Source organism: Oncorhynchus keta, chromosome 33 (genome assembly GCF_023373465.1).
Source record: "Oncorhynchus keta strain PuntledgeMale-10-30-2019 chromosome 33, Oket_V2, whole genome shotgun sequence".
NCBI classification, from domain to species: Eukaryota; Metazoa; Chordata; class Actinopteri; order Salmoniformes; family Salmonidae; genus Oncorhynchus; species Oncorhynchus keta.
This window is the reverse complement of record NC_068453.1, coordinates 5,633,976-5,652,773: the sequence shown is the minus strand read 5'-3', so window position 1 is coordinate 5,652,773 and position 18,798 is coordinate 5,633,976. Positions and strand designations below refer to the sequence as shown.

Here is an 18,798-nt window from a genome sequence, read left to right as displayed (position 1 = left end):
ATCATTTCTCATGATAGCAGACATCCAATCCAACACTGGATCAGTAACATCCATTTATTTTCTTAATACTTAATATTTTTCCGGCGCATTTCTTGATTATCCACCAAGTAAACCAGGAGCTATAGAAAATGATGGTCTTCATATTGAGAATAAAATAATCTGGGCTAATTGTCGAACACATGGTCTATGTACACTACAGCAACTTTAATCAATCAGAGACAGAATAATCATTCAGAATAATTTGTAGCTCTCAAATCTTTAAAAACAATGACAATCAATGAAAACAAAGTGCCATATGTAATGCATATAAAAATATACTCTTTGTTTTTTTTAGCTATATAAAGCCTAAATAAAACAAAATCGCTGAATACATAGAAGGTTAATGCCTGAAATAGCCCCCGGCCCATGACCTCTTTCCATAGATCTGTATTATATGGTTCGGCAAAATACTTATTCTCAGGACAGGTTGCCTTTAACTCTGCTGGTATAGACCTGAATGCAAGGGGTGAGCGAAAGTGAAATTCCATGTTTCTGGCATTCGTTGGTACGTGCAGTGTATCGCCCATGGAGCTCCATAACGCTTACACCGCATCATCTCAGACAGAATGGGAATAATTACCCCCCCCCCCATGTTGGAATTGAGACCGAAATAGGGACATGTTTTATTTTTCCTTTGTATGGGCTAGAATGGGTTGCTTTGTTGGGCTCTTGGTAAAATGATTCAGTGCAGCACTCACCAATTCACCTAGTAACATGTTAAAATCATGTTCAATGAATTGAGGAGGGATGGTGAGCAAAATAATAAGATAACTACTTAGACACGCTACTGACAATAGAAATGCACAGATCTAAGAAAATGAAAATTGCAGAAAAATGTTTTGTACTCTACTGTTGTGGCTTTATGCTTAATGCCACACTAACTCTGGTACACTTCAGTAGCAATCAAAGAGAAAAATATATATATTAAACATTGCTATCCATACTATAAGACCTTTTAGTTTGAAGATATCTTAACATAAATAAACCATTTATTTTCAGTGTTCAAACATACAGTGCCTTCAGAAAATATTCACACCCCTTGACTTTTTCCACATTTTGTTGTGTTACACCCTGAATTGAAAATGGTTTACCCCATAATGTCAAAGTGGAATTCTGTTTTCGGAAAGGTTTTACAATCCCTTGCAAAGAAGGGCACCTATTAGTAGATGGCAATTTTTTTTCAGACATTGAATATCCCTTTGAGCATGGTGAAGTTATTAATTACTCTTTGGATGGTGTATCAATACACCCAGTCACTATGAAGATACAGGCGTCGTTTTTATCTCCGTTCCTGGAGAGGAAGGAAACCACTTCGGGATGAGGCCAATGGTGACTTTAAAACAGTTATAGAGTTTAATGGCTGTAATAGAACACTGAGGATGGATCAACAACATTGTAGTTACTCCACAATACTAACCTAATTGACAGAGTGAAAAGAAGGAAGCCTGTACTGTACAGAATACAAATATTCCAAAACATGCATCCTGTTTGCAACAAGGCACTAAAGTGATACTGCTAAAACTGTGGCAAAGCAATTAACTTTATGTCCTGAATACAAAGTGTTATGTTCGGGGAAAATACAACACATTACTGAGTACCACTCTCCATATTTTCAAGCATAGTGGTGTATGCATCATGTTATGTGTATGCTTGTAATCGTAAAGGACTGGGGAGTTTTTCAGGATAAAAATAAATGGAATGGAGCTAAGCACTGGTAAAATCCTAGAGGAAAACATGATTCAGTCTGTTTTCCACCAGACACTGGTAGATGAATTCACCTTTCAACATTTACATTTACATCTTATCCAGAGCAACTTACATTTTCATCAAATGTTTTGTTGTTTTTGACAATAACCTAAAACACATGGCCAAATCTATACTGGAATTGCTTACCAAGAAGACAGTGAATGAGTTGCCGAGTTACAGTTTTTACTTACATCTGCTTGAAAATCTATGGCAAGACCTGAAAATGGTTGTCTAGCGATGATCAACAACCAATTTGACAGAGCTATAAGAATTTTGAAAAAAATATTGACAATTGTTGCACAATCCAAGTGCGGAAAGCTCTTAGAGACTTACCCAGAAAGACACAGCTTGTAATCACTGCCAAAAGGTGATTCTTACATGTATTGACTCAAGAGGGTTGAATACTTATCTAATCAAGATGTATTCGTGTTTTATTTTTCATTCGTTTTTTAAATTTTTTTTTTTACAAATGTTAGAATTTTTCTCCCACTTTGACATTATAGAGTATTTTGTGTATATTGTTGACAGGAAATTACAAATCCATTTTAATAACACTTTGTAACACTACACTCAAAAAAAACAAGGGGTGTGAATAGTTTCTGAAGGCATTGTAAATACAGTGTGACTGGATAGTCAAGGTACACCACCATTCTACACCAGTCTTTTGAAACCACGCTCCTTTCTCTCTCCATCCGTCTCGCGTCGCAGTCAAAAGGCACTTTGCTGATGTACCGTTTCCAGTTTGAGGTTGTAATTATGTCAGTTAATCCGTTTTTTTTTTTACTTCCCTGTTTCAGATGTCGAGGTTATTTTGCTTTTATGAGCAGTGTTACAAGAGGAGGTGAAAACTGCACTTGATAAAGTTTGGGTCCGCAATGTTTCCAATAACAGATTTGCTTGGTTGGAGATAGAAAAATGAACAACCACAATCCTTGCACTTCATCAATATCTTGCAACACATAGTATATCTGCATCACAGTTTTCCAGTCAGCACATAAGAAGAAAACATTATTTGCCTACTTCTCAAAGTAATTTCTCTCAGTCATTTTAGTACATTTAATCTTTCCTTTGTTTTTTAAAATCAAATAGGATGGCCAATGTGCAAAATGAAGCCGTGAAGAATCGAACAATTTTCCAAGTCCACTCTGTAGAGTCCCTCCTGAAGTCCTTCCCCACTAAGTCCACGTCCTAGTACCCTTTTTTCCTTCCTTGTATCCTCTCTCAGGGCCTTGCCTTGTCCCTTTTCCCAGCTCCGTCCCTCATCCCTCCGTCCCCCTCCATCCATCTGCTTGTCCATCCATCCTTTACTTGCAGGTGAACACCTCAGACTTCTCGCTGCACGTGTTACACTTCACAAAACAGCACCACTGGAACTTGCAGTTGCACTGCCACACGCGGGTATACTGGTGGGTGTTGTGGCCTCTACCACAACACATCAGATTGCAGCTGTCGGTATGGGGTGACGTGTGGTTACACAGTCTCCCCCGCGTCCCTGTGCTCCCTGTCGCCGTGTCCTCCTCGCAGTAGTTAGGAGACCTCTCCAGGTAGACCAGATCTGTGTCCGTGGGTTTCTGGTAGCCCCGCGCCTCCTTCAGCCGAAGGAAGGATGGTTGGCGGAGACGGGAGGCCCGGACCGGTTCGACTTGGACCGCCTCGCTGTAGCGCTCTTTCAGGATGTAGCCAATCTCCCGGAAATTGGGTAAGGTGATCCAGCAGGTCTTGGTGGTGCAGGAGCCTGACACGCCGTGACACTTACACTCCAACTTCATATGCTCCTCCAGGATCTGAGGGAGAGGAGAGAAGGGGGTTGGATACAAGGTTTGGAAAAGGTTAACATGACCCGAGGGTTAGATAAATGCTTTGAGTAAGAGTTGGCAAATCCCAAATGTTGAATAGTTGTGTGTAGGTAGCTTAGCTACTTAATTCAAAGTGATGTGAATTGGAGATTTGTATGAAAGAGTTTAGGCCAGCCCACATATCCACAAATTGTATTTTCCATTCAACAGTTCTACAATACATTACGTCTATCAACTAAGGGCATCCCCTGCAATATAGCCTAAAGTCCATTTGGACTATATATTTCAAATCCCCCAACTGGGCAGTGATGCCAGCTATGTAAAAAAATTAAGTGAAAATAACTTATGGCTCAAGCCTCTACTCTCTTACTAACTTGTCCTTTTTCAGGACCCTGTCTTTCAAAGATAATTCGTAAAAATCCAAATAACTTCACAGATCTTCATTGTAAAGGGTTTAAACACTGTTTCCCATGTTTGTTCAATGAACCATGAACAATTAATGAACATGCACCTGTGGAACGGTCGTTAAGACACTAACAGCTTACAGACTGTAGGCAATTAAGGTTACAGTTATGAAAACTTAGGACACTAAAGAGGCCTTTCTACTGACTCTGAAAAACACCAAAAGAAAGATGCCCAGGGTCCCTGCTCATCTGTGTGAACATGCCTTAGACACCGAGGCATGAGGACTGCAGATGTGGCCAGGACAATAAATTGCAACTGGCCTATGAGACGCCTAAGACAGCACTACAGGGAAACAGGATGGACAGCTGATCATCCTCGCAGTGGCAGACCACGTGTAACAACACCTGCACAGGATCGGTACATCCGAACATCACACCTGTGGGACAGGTACAGGATGGCAACAACAACTGCCCGAGTTACACCAATAACGCACAATCCCTCCCATCAGTGCTCAGACTAACCGCAATAGGCTGAGAGAGGCTGGACTTAGGGCTTGTAGGCCTGCTGTAAGGCAGGTCCTCACCAGACATCACCGGCAACAACGTCATCTATGGGCACAAACCCACCGTCTCCGGACCGGACTGGCAAAAAGTGCTCTTCACTGATGAGTCACGGTTTTGTCTCACCAGGGGTGATGGTCGGATTCGCGTTTATCGTCGAAGGAATGAGCATTACACCGAGGCCTGTACTCTGGAGAGGGATCCATTTTGAGGTGGAGGATCAGTCATGGTCTGGGGCGGTGTGTCACTGCATCTGAGTGAGCTTGTTGTCATTGCAGGCAATCTCAACGCTGTGCGATACAGGGAAGACATCCTCTTCCATCATGTGGTACCCTTCCTGCAGACTCATCCTGACATGACCCTCCAGCATGACAATGCCACCAGCCATACTGCTCGTTCTGTGCGTGATTTCCTGCAAGACAGGAATGTCAGTGTTCTGCCATGGCCAGCGAAGAGCCCAGATCTCAATCCCATTGAGCACGTCTGGAACCTGTTGGATCGGAGGGTGAGGGCTCGGGCCATTCCCCCCAGGAATGTCCGGGAAGAGTGGGGTGTCATCTCACAGCAAGAACTGGCAAATCTGGTGCAGTCCATGAGGAGGAGATGCACTGCAGTACTTAATACAGCTGGTGGCCACACCAGATACTGACTGTTACTTTTGATTTTGACCCCCCCTTTGTTCAGGGACACATTATTCCATTTCTGTTAGTCACATGTCTGCGGAACTTGTTCAGTTTATGTCTCAGTTGTTGAATCTTGTTATGTTCATACAAATATTTACACGTTAAGTTTGCTGAAAATAAACGCAGTTGACAGTTTTTAACATTTTAAAATGTATTATTTTATTTTATTTCACCTTTATTTAACCAGGTAAGCTAGTTGAGAACAAGCTCTCATTTACAACTGCGACCTGGCCAAGATAAAGCCAAGCAGTGCAACACAAACAAAAACACAGAGTTACACATGGAATAAACAAGCGTACAGTCAATAACACAATAGGGAAAAAAATAAAGTCTATATACAGTGTGTGCAAATGGTTTGAGGAGGTAAGGCAATAAATAGGCTATAGTAGCGAAGTAATTACAATTTAGCAAATTAACACTGTAGTGATAGATGAGCAGATGGTGATGTGCAAGTAGAAATACTGGTGTGCAAAAGAGCAGAAAACTAAATAAAAACAATATGGGGATGAGGTAGGTAGATTGGGTGGGCTATTTACAGATGGGCTGTGTACAGCTGCAGCGATCAGTTAGCTGATGTTTAAAGTTAGTGAGGGAAATATAAGTCTCCAGCTTCAGCAATTTTTGCAATTCGTTCCAGTCATTGGCAGCAGAGAACTGGAAGAAAAGGCAGCCAAAGGAGGTGTTGGCTTTGGGGATGACCAGTGACATATACCTGCTGGAGCGCGTGCTACAGGTGGGTGTTGTTATCGTGACCAGTGAGCTGAGATAAGGCGTAGCTTTACCTAGCATAGACTTATGGATGACCTGGAGCCAGTGGGTCTGGTGACGAATATGTAGCAAGGTCCAGAATATGTAGCAAGGTCCAGAATATGTAGGAAGGGCCAGAAACGTCTAGTGAGAGGACGTTTCTTTTTTTGCTGAGTTTAGTTGTGACCAAATTTTGAAATGTTTATGTAGACTAATGTTCCCCAAAAAATAATAGAAAATTCTAACACAAAGCAATATCTATCAGTGTTGACATTAGATGCATTGTCAATAGGAATTCAAAACTTCTGTGTGGCCAGTACTGTAGCCTACTAGCCTATCATGTACGAGTGTATCAAGCCTGTTGCACTTGATCTGCCCTGCTATCAAGTTAGGGGAATTGGCTCTTGATTAGGTTGGTTCAGTGTGTGCAGTGGTGCAGCAGCATGGTTTTGGGGGCTGCCAACGAGAGAGGAAGAGAGAGAGACTTTGCAATAATATCCTGCATCCTGACTTAATGCTCTGTATTTCAATGAATGGGACTGCAGGGTTATGGCAGTACTCCATTTGGCAGCCGGTTTGCCTGGCCTTGCGTTCCCTCCGCTCACACACACACATACACACAGGGGCGAGATCACGCACACACCCACACATGGGCAGGCACACACGCATGTGCTCTCACACACACACACATTTTGAAACCTTCTGATTTTAAACTAGTATAGCATAATTTAGCACAGCGATGCGGTCTCCTCTGAACTTATATTTACACTGAGAAAATATATAAATGCAACATGCAGCAATTTCAAAGATTTTACTGCGTTACAGTTCATATAAGGAAATCAGTCAATTGAAATAAATTCCTTAGGCCCTAATCTATAGATTTTACATGACTGGGAATACAGATATGCATCTGTTGGTCACAGATACTTTTTAAAAAAAGGTAGGGGCGTGGATCAGAAAACCAGAAAAACATCGTCTTCACATATAGTTGATCAGGCTGTTGATTGTTTCGTGTGGAATGTTATCCCACTCTTCAATGGCTGTGAGAAGTTGCTGGATATTGCTGGGAACTGGAACACGCTGTCATACACACCAATCCAGAGAAAACAAACGGGATTCATCCGTGAAGAGCACACTTCTCTAGCATGCCAATGGCCATCGAAGGTGAGCATTTGCCCAATGAAGTTGGTTATGGCGCCGAACTGCAGTCAGGTCATGACCCTGGTGAGGAAGACGAGCACACAGATGAACTTCCCTGAGACAGTTTCTGACAGTTTGTGCAGAAATTCTCTGGTTGTGCAAACCCACAGTTTCATCAGCTGTCCGGTTGGCTGGTCTCAGACGGTCCCGCAGGTGGAGAAGCCGGCTGTGGAGGTCGGTTGTGAGGCCGGTTGGATATACTGCCAAATTCTCTAAAACAACACATCCATGTTGTGTGACAAAACTGCACATTATAGAGTGGCCTTTTATTGTCCGCAGCACAAGGTGCACCTTTGTAATGATCATGCTGTTTAATCAGCTTCTTGATATGCCACACCTATCAGGTGGATGGATTATCTTGACAAATGAGAAATGCTCACTGACAGGGATGTGAACAAATCTCTGCACAAAATTTGAGAGAAATACACTTTTTGTGCGTATGGAACATTTCCGGGATCTTTTTAATTCACCTCATGAAACATGGGACGAACGTTGCATTTAGATTTTTGTTCCGTATACTTTCCTGGTTGAGTTGTATTATATTCTATTGCCTGATATTCTAGATCTCTACAGAAACAACTACATGTTTGTTAGGTGTGTTAAAACCAGACAACAAGACAAGCAGTGTCAGTCACTTTACCTTTCGTCCTGCCTCATTATTATGCAGGTTCATCAGACGTCGGGCGTTCTTCTTGATCTCTCGGGCATCCACGAAGCGTCTGGAGAACTCCACGCCGTACTTGATGTTGGCCGAGCAGCCTCCCCACTTCCAGCCCTCCTCCTGGTCATGGTAGCCCTGCTTCTCCCTGTCGCAGCCACACTGGCTCAGGTTGCCCTGACTACACGCCGCTGTCACCGAATGTGCCACGCCAGCCGCCGTGATGGAATAGGTGAACGCCGCCTCTCGGCTGCCTGGGGCGGAGAGAGAGGGAGAGAGCGGCAAAGAGTTATCTTGCACTAGTCCTAGGTGAGTTGTAGTGCATTACAGTACATAGTATGAGTATGTGTTACTATACAGTATAGTATTTTATGCTGTGGCCTAATGAAAGGCTTGTGGCCCACTACAACAAAATTCATCCACACTTTACATTACTAGGTGACCTGACTGCAATTTGGCCTTTTAATAGTCTAATGTAATTAACCTGTAACAGGCTAATAAATACCTACCATTCCTTATTTGATAGTCTCTTTCTAACTGACTCTCGTCAGAGCCCTAATTTTTAACAGGTGGGCTTGGTAACTCTCCACTGATAAAACCCCAAGTGACATCTGCTGGTTGACCACAGGAGCCTTACTGTATCTGTGTCTGTACAGCAGATACAGTAAAAAGTACTGTAGTACTACTATAGTATTACTATAGTAGTATATGTACTATAGTATTATAGAGTATATATACTGAACAAAAATATAAATGCAACATGCAACAATTAGAGTTACAGTTCATATAAGGAAATAGATGTCTGGTTAGTATGCAGGCCATTGAAGAACTGGGCGGCTGATGAATGGCACAATAAAGGGCCTCAGCATCTCGTCACGCTATCTCTCTGCATGGAAATTGCCATCAGTAAAATACAATTGTGTTCGTTGTCCATAGCTTATGTGTCACGGTTGTCGTAAGAATCGGACCACGGCGCAGCGGATGTTGAGTTCCACGTATTTATTTCAAAGTGAAACTTAAAGCAAAAACAATAAATCAGTAAACGAACAATGAAACGTGACTATGTGGTGCACATGCACAAACACAAAACAATATCCCACAAACACAGGTGGGAAAAATAGCTACTTAAATATGAATCCAATTAGAGCCAACGATTACCAGCTGCCTCTAATTGGGAATCATACAAAACACCAACATAGAAAAATAAACTAGAACACAACATAGAAATATTAAGCTAGAATACCCCCTAGTCACGTGACATTATGCCTGCCCATACCGTAACCTCACAGCCACCATGGAGCACTCTGTTCACAACGGTGACCCAACAGGTCCACAGACGATGCAATCGCCATCACACTGCACACTGCCCTATCCCATCTGGACAAGAGGAATACCTATGTAAGAATGCTATTCATTGACTACAGGTCAGCATTCAACACCATTGTACCCTCCAAGCTCATCATCAAGCTGGAGGCCCTGGGTCTCAACTCCGCCTTGTGCAATTGGGTCCTGGACTTTCTGACGGGCCGACCCCAGGTGGTGAAGGTGGGAAACAACATCTCCCCTTCGCTGACTCTCAACACTGGGGCCCCACAAGGGTGGGTGCTCAGCCCCCTCCTGTACTTCCTGTTCACCCACGACTGCGTGGCCATGCACGCCTCCAACTCAAATCATCAACTTTGCAGATGACACAACAGTAGTGGGCTTGATTACCAACAATGACAAGACAGCCTACAAGGAGGAGGTGGGGGCACTCGGAGTGTGGTGTCAGGAAAACAACCTCTCACACAAAATGAACAAAACAAAGGAGATGATCGTGGACTTCAGGAAACAGCAGAGGGAGGATCCCCCTATCCACAATGAAGGAACAGCAGTGGAGAAGGTGGAACGTTTTCTGCACAGCACTTTGTGACATCAGCTGATGTAAGAAGGGCTTTATAAATACATCGATTGATTAAGTTCTCTGCGTACACATCACAGACAAACTAAAATGGTCCACCCACACGGACAGTGTGGTGAAGAAGGCACAACAGCACCTCTTCAACCTCAAGAGGCTGAAGAAATTTGGCTTGTCACCCAAAACCCTAACAAACTGGTATGGCAACTGCACCGCCCTCAATCGCAAGGCTCTTCAGAGGGTGGTGCTAACTCAGAGAGGCTGCTGCCTGCATTGAGACCCAATCACTGGCCACTTTAATAAATGGATTAATAGTCACTTTAAATAATGCCACTTTAATAATGTTTATATATCTTACATTACTCACATCATATGTATATAGTGTATTTTATACCATCTATTGCACCTTGCCTATGCCGCTCGGCCATCGCTCATCCATATGTTTCTATGTACATATTCTCATTCATCGCTTTAGATTTGTGTGTATTAGGTAGTTGTTGTGAAATTCTTAGATTACTTGTTAGATATTACTGCACTGTCGGAACTAGAAGCACAAACATTTCGCTACACTCGGATTCACATCTGCTCACCGTGTGTATGTGACCAATACAATTTGATTTGATTTTGATTTGACATCAGCAAATCGCTCGCCCAAACTACGCCATACACGTGGTTTGCGGTTGTGAGGTCAGTTGGACGTACTGCCAAATTCTCTAAAATGACATTTGAGGCGACTTATGGTAGAGAAATTAACATTAAATTCTCTGCCAACAGCTCTGGTGGACATTCCTGCAGTCAGCATGCCAATTGCACACTCATCTGTGGCATTGTGTTGTGTGACAAAACTGCACATTTTAGAGTGGCATTTTATTGTCCCCAGCACAAGGTGCACCTGTGTAATGATCGTGTTGTTTAATCAGCTTCTTGATATGCCACACCTGTCAGGTGGATGGATTATCTTGGCAAAAGAGAAAATGCTCATTAACAAGGATGTAAACAAATTTGTGCAAAAAATTTGAGAGAAATAATATTTTTAGCATTTGGAAAATTTCTGGGATGTTTTATTTCAGCTCATGAAACATGGGACCAACACTTTAAATGCTATGTTTATAGTTTTGTTCGGTGTAGATTATCCTATCTATAAGTGCACTTAATGTGTGCCAGTTGGTTTCTGCTTCAGCCAACACATTTGTCATTCTATAGCTGACAATGTAGCGTTATTGAACTCACTACCTTCACTCTAGACAAGTTGTTTATGGATGTAATGTAATGTCTTCTTTATATTTTTTTATAAGATGTTAATAAACACACAAATCCGCTTAAAGATGCTAGATAAATGTTAAGTGTACATTACTCATATTGTTTTTGTAGCTGGTGGTGGTAACTTATCACAGGTTATAGACCCACAACCACATGTTACATTCTCACATCTGCTGTACCATTGATCATTCTGTCAAACTACACTGTCAAAGCAACGATAAATACCCGTAAGAGACTTTCAAATGACCCGCTTTCCATTTCAGAACAAACACATTCACATTTACAGCATGGAAAGGAAATGAATTACTGTACAGTTGAAGTCGAAGTTTACATACGCCTCAGCCAAATACATTTAAACTCAGTTTTTCACAATTCCTGACATTTAATCCAAGTACAAATTCCCTGTTTTAGGTCAGTTAGGGTCACCACTTTATTTTAAGAATGTGAAATGTCAGAATAATAGTGGAAATAATTATTTATTCAGATTTAATTTATTCCATCAAATTCCCAGTGGGTCAGAAGTTTACATACAATGCTAACATAGTATTTGGAAGCATTGCCTTTAAATTGTTTAACTTGGGTCAAACATTTCGGGTAGCCTTCCTCAAGCTTTTCATAATAAGTTGGATGAATTTTGGCCCATTACTGCTGACTGAGATGGTGTAACTCAGTCAGGTTTGTAGGCCTCCTTGCTCGCACACACTTTTTCAGTTCTGCCCACAAATGTTCTATAGGATTGAAGTCAGGGCTTTGTGATGGTCACTCCAATACCTTGACTTTGTTGTCCACAACTTTGGAAGTATGCTTGGGGTCATTGTCCATTTGGAAGACCCATTTGCGACCAAGCTTTAACTTCCTGACTGATGTCTTGAGATGTTGCTTCAATATAGCCACAAAATGTTGATTCTTCATGATGCCATCTAATTTTTGAAGTGCACCAGTCCCTCCTGCAGCAAAGCACCCCCACAACATGATGCTGCCACCCCTGTGCTTCACGGTTGGGATGGTGTTCTTTGGCTTGCAAGCCTCCCTCTTTTTCCTCCTAACATAACAATGGGCATTACGGCCAAACAGTTCTATTTTTGTTTCATCAGACCAGAGGACATTTCTCCAAAAAGTACGATATTTGTCCCCATGCGTAGTCTGGATTTTTTATGGCGGTTTTGGAGCAGTGGCTTCTTCCTTGCTGAGCAGCCTTTCAGGTTATGTCGATATGTCGACTCGTTTTACTGTGGATGTAGATACTTTTGTACCTGTTTCCTCCAGCATCTTCACGAGGTCCTTTGCTGTTGTTCTGGCATTGATTTGCACTTTTCATCACTAAAGTACGTTCATCTCTAGGAGACAGAAAGCGTCTCCTTCCTGAGCGGTATGACGGCTACGTGGGGCCATGGTGTTTATACTTGCGTGCTATTGTTTGTACAGATTAATGTGGTACCTTCAGGCGTTTGGAAATTGCTCCCAAGGATGAACCAGAGGTCTTGGCTGATTTATTTTGATTTTCCCATGATGTCAAGCAAAGAGACAGTGAGTTTGAAGGTAGGCCTTGAAATACATCCACAGGTACACCTCCAATTGACTCAAATGATGTCAATTAGCCTATCAGAAGCTTCAAAAGCCATGACATCATTTTTTGAATTTTCCAAGTTGTTTAAAGGCACAGTCAACTTAGTGTATGTAAACTTCTGACCCACTGGAAATGAATTATAAGTGAATTATAAGTTAAATAATCTGTCTGTAAACAATTGTTGGAAAAATTATTTGTGTCATGCACAAAGTAGATGTCCTCACCAACTTGTCAAAGAAATGTGTGGAGTGGTTGGAAAACGAGTTTGAATGACTCCAACCTAAGTGTATGTAAACTTCTGACTTCAACTGTATATAACATTACTATTGCGTTGTCCTTGTAATAGGATACTTCTCGCCTCAATCAAGATACTATGTTGGGTTCCATTCTCCTCAACAACCTGAGTATTAATGCATGGTGTCTAGTGGATGGGATGGGGTGGGGTGGCTTCTCTCCAACCTGACAAACTCACTCGTAGATCCCAGTAGCTCTGTGGCTCACTGATCCATAACTTTAAACAAACTCTGAAGTCTTCTCTCATCAGTCTGAACCAGGGAAACTGACCTTTCAGTAAATGTAGAATAGTGAAGGTTTTCCTCGAGCTGCCAAATGTCGTCCCCAGCATATAAAATGATTGTAGAGTAATACACGCTTGGTTCCATTGTTGTGGGTATTTTAACTGCTGTAGCTGACCTTGATTAGTGGTCAAGACAGAAACTCCGGTCTCACTCAATAGTTATGGTGTATGTTCCCTGTCCTTGCAGGTCAATCAGATTAAGTGTTTGAAGAGGAACTTCTTGACACCCGTGATGCCTTTACATATGCATGAACTCGAATGGATCAACTAACCATAGGATGAGCCTGTCCCCAGGCCCTGTGAATGACAAATCCAACATTTCATCGCTACCAACAGCAACCCAAGAGGTGAGTCCTACCATAACTTCCCAGTAGATGGACAGAGTTCTTGCCATATCAATCTCTCCCAACACATACAGTCAGTAGAGGGACAAGCTGAGTGTCCCTATTAGCCACCTAACACACCATAACCCTAACACACCACGGTGAACAGAGGAATAGATACATTTCCTTTCCTCTAACAAAACAACTAAATGAATCCTCGATCCAGCAGTCCGCCTGTCTGTGAGAGAAGTGATTGTTTCCAGAGCTGCTGGATTAAACAAAGTTCCCAAACCACAGTGAGACCCCGCAACAAAACATTTCTGACTGATAGACAACTTATATAAGAGAGCCCCGTATTAAGACCAATACCACTGGTGTGCTGTGGGAAATGTAAAAAAAAAATAGGGGAATGCTGACTAAAACCAGATCAGAGTGATGTTTAGAGACTATGAGTATAGATAGTTAGGAGAGGTTGCACTTCTAAGGACATTGTGGTTCATTTTCACACAATAATTATTATAGATCTACTGTATTTAGGACAGTCAAGCCCAGAAGCAGGACAGACTTGAGGTCACATGTAGGACTGACTGTTGTAGGATTGAAACCCCTTCAGGACACTAGCAACACGGCTTCAAGTTTAAATTGTTCCCGTATGCCAAATATTATGGAGTAAAAGTACGGTATTCACTGTGGTTATTGAAGGAGGATGATGGTGAAAGAATAATATTCTCACTGGAAGATTTCACTGTAGTAGTAGTTTCACTAAACCGTAGAGCTTCACTCTTCATTCTAATGAAGAGGAGGTCTAGTTTGTGAACCTCTCATTGTTGCTTCTATTGCAGGAGTAGCACCACACACACTACAACAACCAAATTGGCCATGATGATAGCCACCTTCACCAAATTGTATTGCCCTGAACTGACTACCATAACTTGTCCTGTAACCAGTGCCCTGGTCTGAACATAGCCACTGTGAAGAAAAAGGAAGTTCAACAGAAACAACTTTAATTTAACTTTCATTTTCCTTTAAGAGTGGCTGATCAGATTTTTTGTTTTATATATCCAGCTTATGCTTTGTGTCATGCACCATGGACTGTATTGGTTGGACTGTGCGTTAGGTGCTAGTCACTGACAGTAGACCTATACGTTTTCATCAGGGCACAGGAAAAGCCAGTGACTTCTCATTCTGCCCAGTTGGCACAATCAGATGCTCACCTCTCACCAATGCTTGGTGTGGTGGGCATTCTGATGCAATCACTGCATCATCATCATAAACTGTTATTATATCCTTCTCAGTGTGGAGCGGCCACACTGTAGAGAATGTAGAGTAGAGATGAAGTACGACCCACAACATTACGGGTCCTACTTCATCTATACAGGGTGATTTCCCAGACACAGATTAAGCCTAGTCCTGGACTAAAAAGCAAGCTCAATGGACAATCTCCATCGAAAATTGTTTTTTGTTGTTAGAAATCCAGGAATAGGGTTAATCTGCTTCAGGGAAACTGTCCCTACAAGTTTTCTTCAGCCCAGCACCCCCTAATAAGTTATGTGCATTTGACTAGACTAATTGCAGCAGGTAGACTGACCTACTCTCAGCTCTTGTCCGAAGACGGTCCTCTCGCCCAGGGCGGAGCAGTTCCAGCGGCCATAGCGGAACTGGTACTGGCACTCATTGATGCCCTGCTGGGCACCCTCACCGATGACGATGATGGCATCCGGGCGGCTCTGGCAGAGTGCGCGCTGTCTAGGGGCCAGCCCAGGGATCTTGTTGCAGATTATGTTAGCGCCCAAAGCTACCACCGAGGACAGTGCCCTATGGGGGGGGGGGAGGAGGGAGATAGTTAATCATCAAGACATAGAGTTGGCAGGGCAGAGTCGGCGTGGCACGGACTGTAGCTACAGATTCTACAGGTCCCCCATGGGCAACAGTGTTCCCTCATATCAGTCAGGTTTTGGTTTGGCTCGCAGGTAGTTTCGCTACCAATCTAGATAGAGCACTTAAGACACACAGCTGATTTAAGACACACTCCTGGTTCGAGACAAGCAGGTCACTGAGATTGTTTATTGTGACCTTATAGATCTGAGTCAGTTAGGAACGACCCTGCTCCACCGCCTGCTTACAAAAAGAGAAAGGGATGGGGAGCGTGACTCGTGTGGCTTGCCGTAACCCCGAAAATGAGTCGAATCACAGTAATGGGCCAATATCTCTATTGTATTTGCCAATAACTTCTGGTTTACACTTGATTGATTATGTTTTGAGACTGACAAATAAACATGTTACATACTAACTTCAGATAAACAAGCAAAACCTGCAACTTGACCCTCATAACTTTTAAAGGACCACTGTGTGTAAGGTTTACTTCGGGTCACCGAATCAGGTTTTAAAATGCACAAAAGCAGACAATGGTTAGCCGATGAAGAACAGACAACAAACCAACTCTGACTAATAGCCGTTTATTCCCACATTTTAACTAAAGCCATGAACCTCAACAATGACTGTTTTAGGTATTGGTCAGGTCTGTCTGTACAAGTATGAGACATATATGTGCAGTAATCATTCGTTCTGTGAGAGCATGGGTCTTTTCGTGTAATAAGAAATAACCAGTTGTGCAGTCTTACTGTCGACAGAACACAGGATGTCATCCAGCGACATGTTGCTCTTTTCCATGTGTTGCTTTTACAAAAATAGCGTGCCTGGAACATGGTCATGCGGCAATGCGCAAATCCTACGAGTCAGGTAAGCTCATCAATTTAGTTATTGAACACTGTGAATATAACGTAAGTCATTTATAAATCCATCAAAATATTGATTTCATTTCATTTGTCAGTTTGGGAAGTTGGAGCAGCTCTCCATTGACTGTACCACTTTTAGGCTAGTTGGAAAATACATTTCGTCAAATAACGTTTAAATTAAGATATTCAACAGACATGTTTTTATTCTTGTTAAGTGGTTTTCTTGTAGGTTTTGTTATTAATATAATCATTTTCAGTCACAAAACCAAACAGATATGTGTTGTTTGGCACCAACAATTTCATGTAAAGGCCAATACCATCCCCTTATTTTACAATAGGCTATTATATAAGTTCCAATAGCTTATTTGAGTTGGTCATTTTATAGCGAAATTGCATTATACACTACACATACTTTTCACGTGCGTAAATGTCCTAATCAACAAATTAATTAAATTCGTGTATAATAGAGATTCAATATGTAAAGAGATCTTACAAATGCACACCATCACATGGCTCTCTCTACAAGCACCTGTTGGAGAGAAGGGTAAAAAAAAAGCACGTGCCAACCTACAGGTAGCTACCGCTGGTGAGGATGAGGAAGATCTGGGGATAGTAGACGGACAGCAGCGCACTGCGGGACGAGACAATGAGCATGGTGTCATTGAACACAACGACCGCTGCTTGCTTTAGTGAGGGGGAAAAAATGAAATTAGCTAGATAATTCCTTTAGAAGATAAGTAGTCCTGGGTGTTCGTTTAAAAAAAATCTCTGTTCCCTTCTTTGGGTCAGTCGGCGGAGCGTTGGTGCTATGCAGCTCCAAGCCCCCCGGTAGTAGCGTTGGCTTCGGGCGCGGAGACTGGACGGGTCATCTCTTGGCGGCAGTGGTGTCAATGTGGTTGTCCTCCTGGACTGATGGGGTGGATTTTAGATTCCGGGACAACAGGGATGTGCCGCTTTCGCCTCCCAAGAGACACTGTTTTATCATTTGCAGAGGGAGACACAGTGGAGGGAGTATGACAGTGCTAAACCGCCCACCCCCCGTTAAAACCAAACGGGACAACGGTAGAGAGACGAGACTTCGACTATTTAGCTCCCAAATATTTTTTTTTCATTCAATCAATGAATCTATGTGATCAATACTGTCTTAAAAATCTGTGCTTTTATGCATTTATATTATTGGTATTATGGTGTTAGGTAGGATACAGATATTTCTGGACATTATGTCTTCAACAGGTCTCAGTAAAAGGCTCGCGTAAAAACAATTGTAAAACCATCAATTGCTTGTGAAGGCATGCATGACAGGTCCTGTTCATTTCAACTGATAAAAGAGACACCATAACATTGTTTGTTGTGGAAACAGGTAGGACATACATGGGGTGACACACAATATAACCACTCAATCCCTAAATAACAACTATAGAAATAATGTAGGATACTTTCAGGACACAATGAATTATCTTGCTGCTCTCTCAATGATCTTTAGATCTCGAAGATACCCTCACGTGGTTGAAAGGTAGAATGCATTTGCCATCACTGTCAACTTGAAGGAGGTCAAATAGTTGTGATCTTGAACACATCACACTGCAGAAAGAAGCTATTATTTAATACTTTTTCTTAGTATTAATCTTGTCAGGAATCATTTACGAGTTCATGAAGACAAAACTGTATCTAAGCCCTGAGTGATTCTTCTCAAACAGAGGCCCATGTTTTAACCACATGTGTATAACTTCCAAGACATGCAAATAAAACCACCAAAAGCACTCTAGAATATCAGATGGGAATGAGAAACAAAGAAAGACATATTTACAGTCTTCCCTTTAAAGATGCTCCATGCAAATAGCAGCTTGTTTGCCTAGAAACTTAGTGTGAGTAAAAAATCTCAGTGGGTGGGGATGGTGCTGTTTAGTTTCAAACAACCTTCAAAGCATGGACAGTTTTACAAGGATACTTCTCTCATGGGATGATAACTGAGGGCAAAGTACGCCCATGTTGTCTCTTCTCTCTCCTTTTCGGGGGTGTCGTGTCATGTTAGGGAAGTGTTGTGTTGAAGACATCCTCTGGCTGTTGTGCTCTTCATCTTGGTCTGCTAGCACAGATTGGACCAGCTGAGCACTGAGCAGTCATTCAAGCATGAAAGGCATGCTTTGTTTCAATCAATAAAAGAAAACATGAAGAGAAATATCTCACATTCTTTATTCAGATCAGATCAGAAAAGCCACTACAAGCTGAGACTACTATCTGTGTAACCGCAGACTCAGATTCACCCATTTTAAGAGCCAGGCAAGGAAAACCACAACCCCAGTGTTTCCCCACTCCTCCAGTACCCCAACAGCACACCTGATTCAACATGTCAACTTATCATCAAGCCCTCAATGAGTTGAACCAGGTGTTTTTGTCTGTGGCTACAACCTAAATGTGTGCTGTTGGGGGTACTCGAAGGACCGGAGTTCGGAACCACTGCACTACACCCTTCCTACTAAAACCTATTTGCCAACCTCTTGGTCACAGTCTATCTTGGTCACAGACTATCTGTAGCCACAAAGACTCAGATTCACCCTGTCTAAAACCTCTCTGCCAACAAACCACCTTAGAGTTAGATAGAATT

At 42.2% G+C, this 18,798-nt stretch overlaps 1 protein-coding gene across 1 annotated transcript; it reads right to left on the bottom strand.

Annotated features, from left to right (window-relative positions):
* Positions 1-630: 630 nt before the first annotated feature.
* On the bottom strand, positions 631-17,148 carry wnt7ba (wingless-type MMTV integration site family, member 7Ba). The gene is made up of 4 exons (XM_035748171.2): positions 16,765-17,148; positions 15,047-15,273; positions 7,817-8,088; positions 631-3,569 (listed from the first exon to the last, which is right to left on the bottom strand). Exons 1-4 carry the CDS (start codon positions 16,845-16,847, stop codon positions 3,090-3,092), a joined length of 1,062 nt encoding a protein of 353 aa, XP_035604064.1. The 5' UTR covers positions 16,848-17,148; the 3' UTR covers positions 631-3,089.
* Between the last annotated feature and the right edge of the window lie 1,650 nt (positions 17,149-18,798).

Bases quoted from the DNA above. Each gene is read 5' to 3' on its own strand.
- wnt7ba (XM_035748171.2), bottom strand. From the start codon at position 16,847: ATGCTCATTGTCTCGTCCCGCAGTGCGCTGCTGTCCGTCTACTATCCC. The intron at 8,089-15,046 runs GTCAGTCTACCT...TCTCCGCCCCAG, and splicing joins CGGACAAGAGCTGAGAGTAG to GCAGCCGAGAGGCGGCGTTC. The intron at 3,570-7,816 runs GTAAAGTGACTG...CCTCTCCCTCAG, and splicing joins ATAATGAGGCAGGACGAAAG to ATCCTGGAGGAGCATATGAA.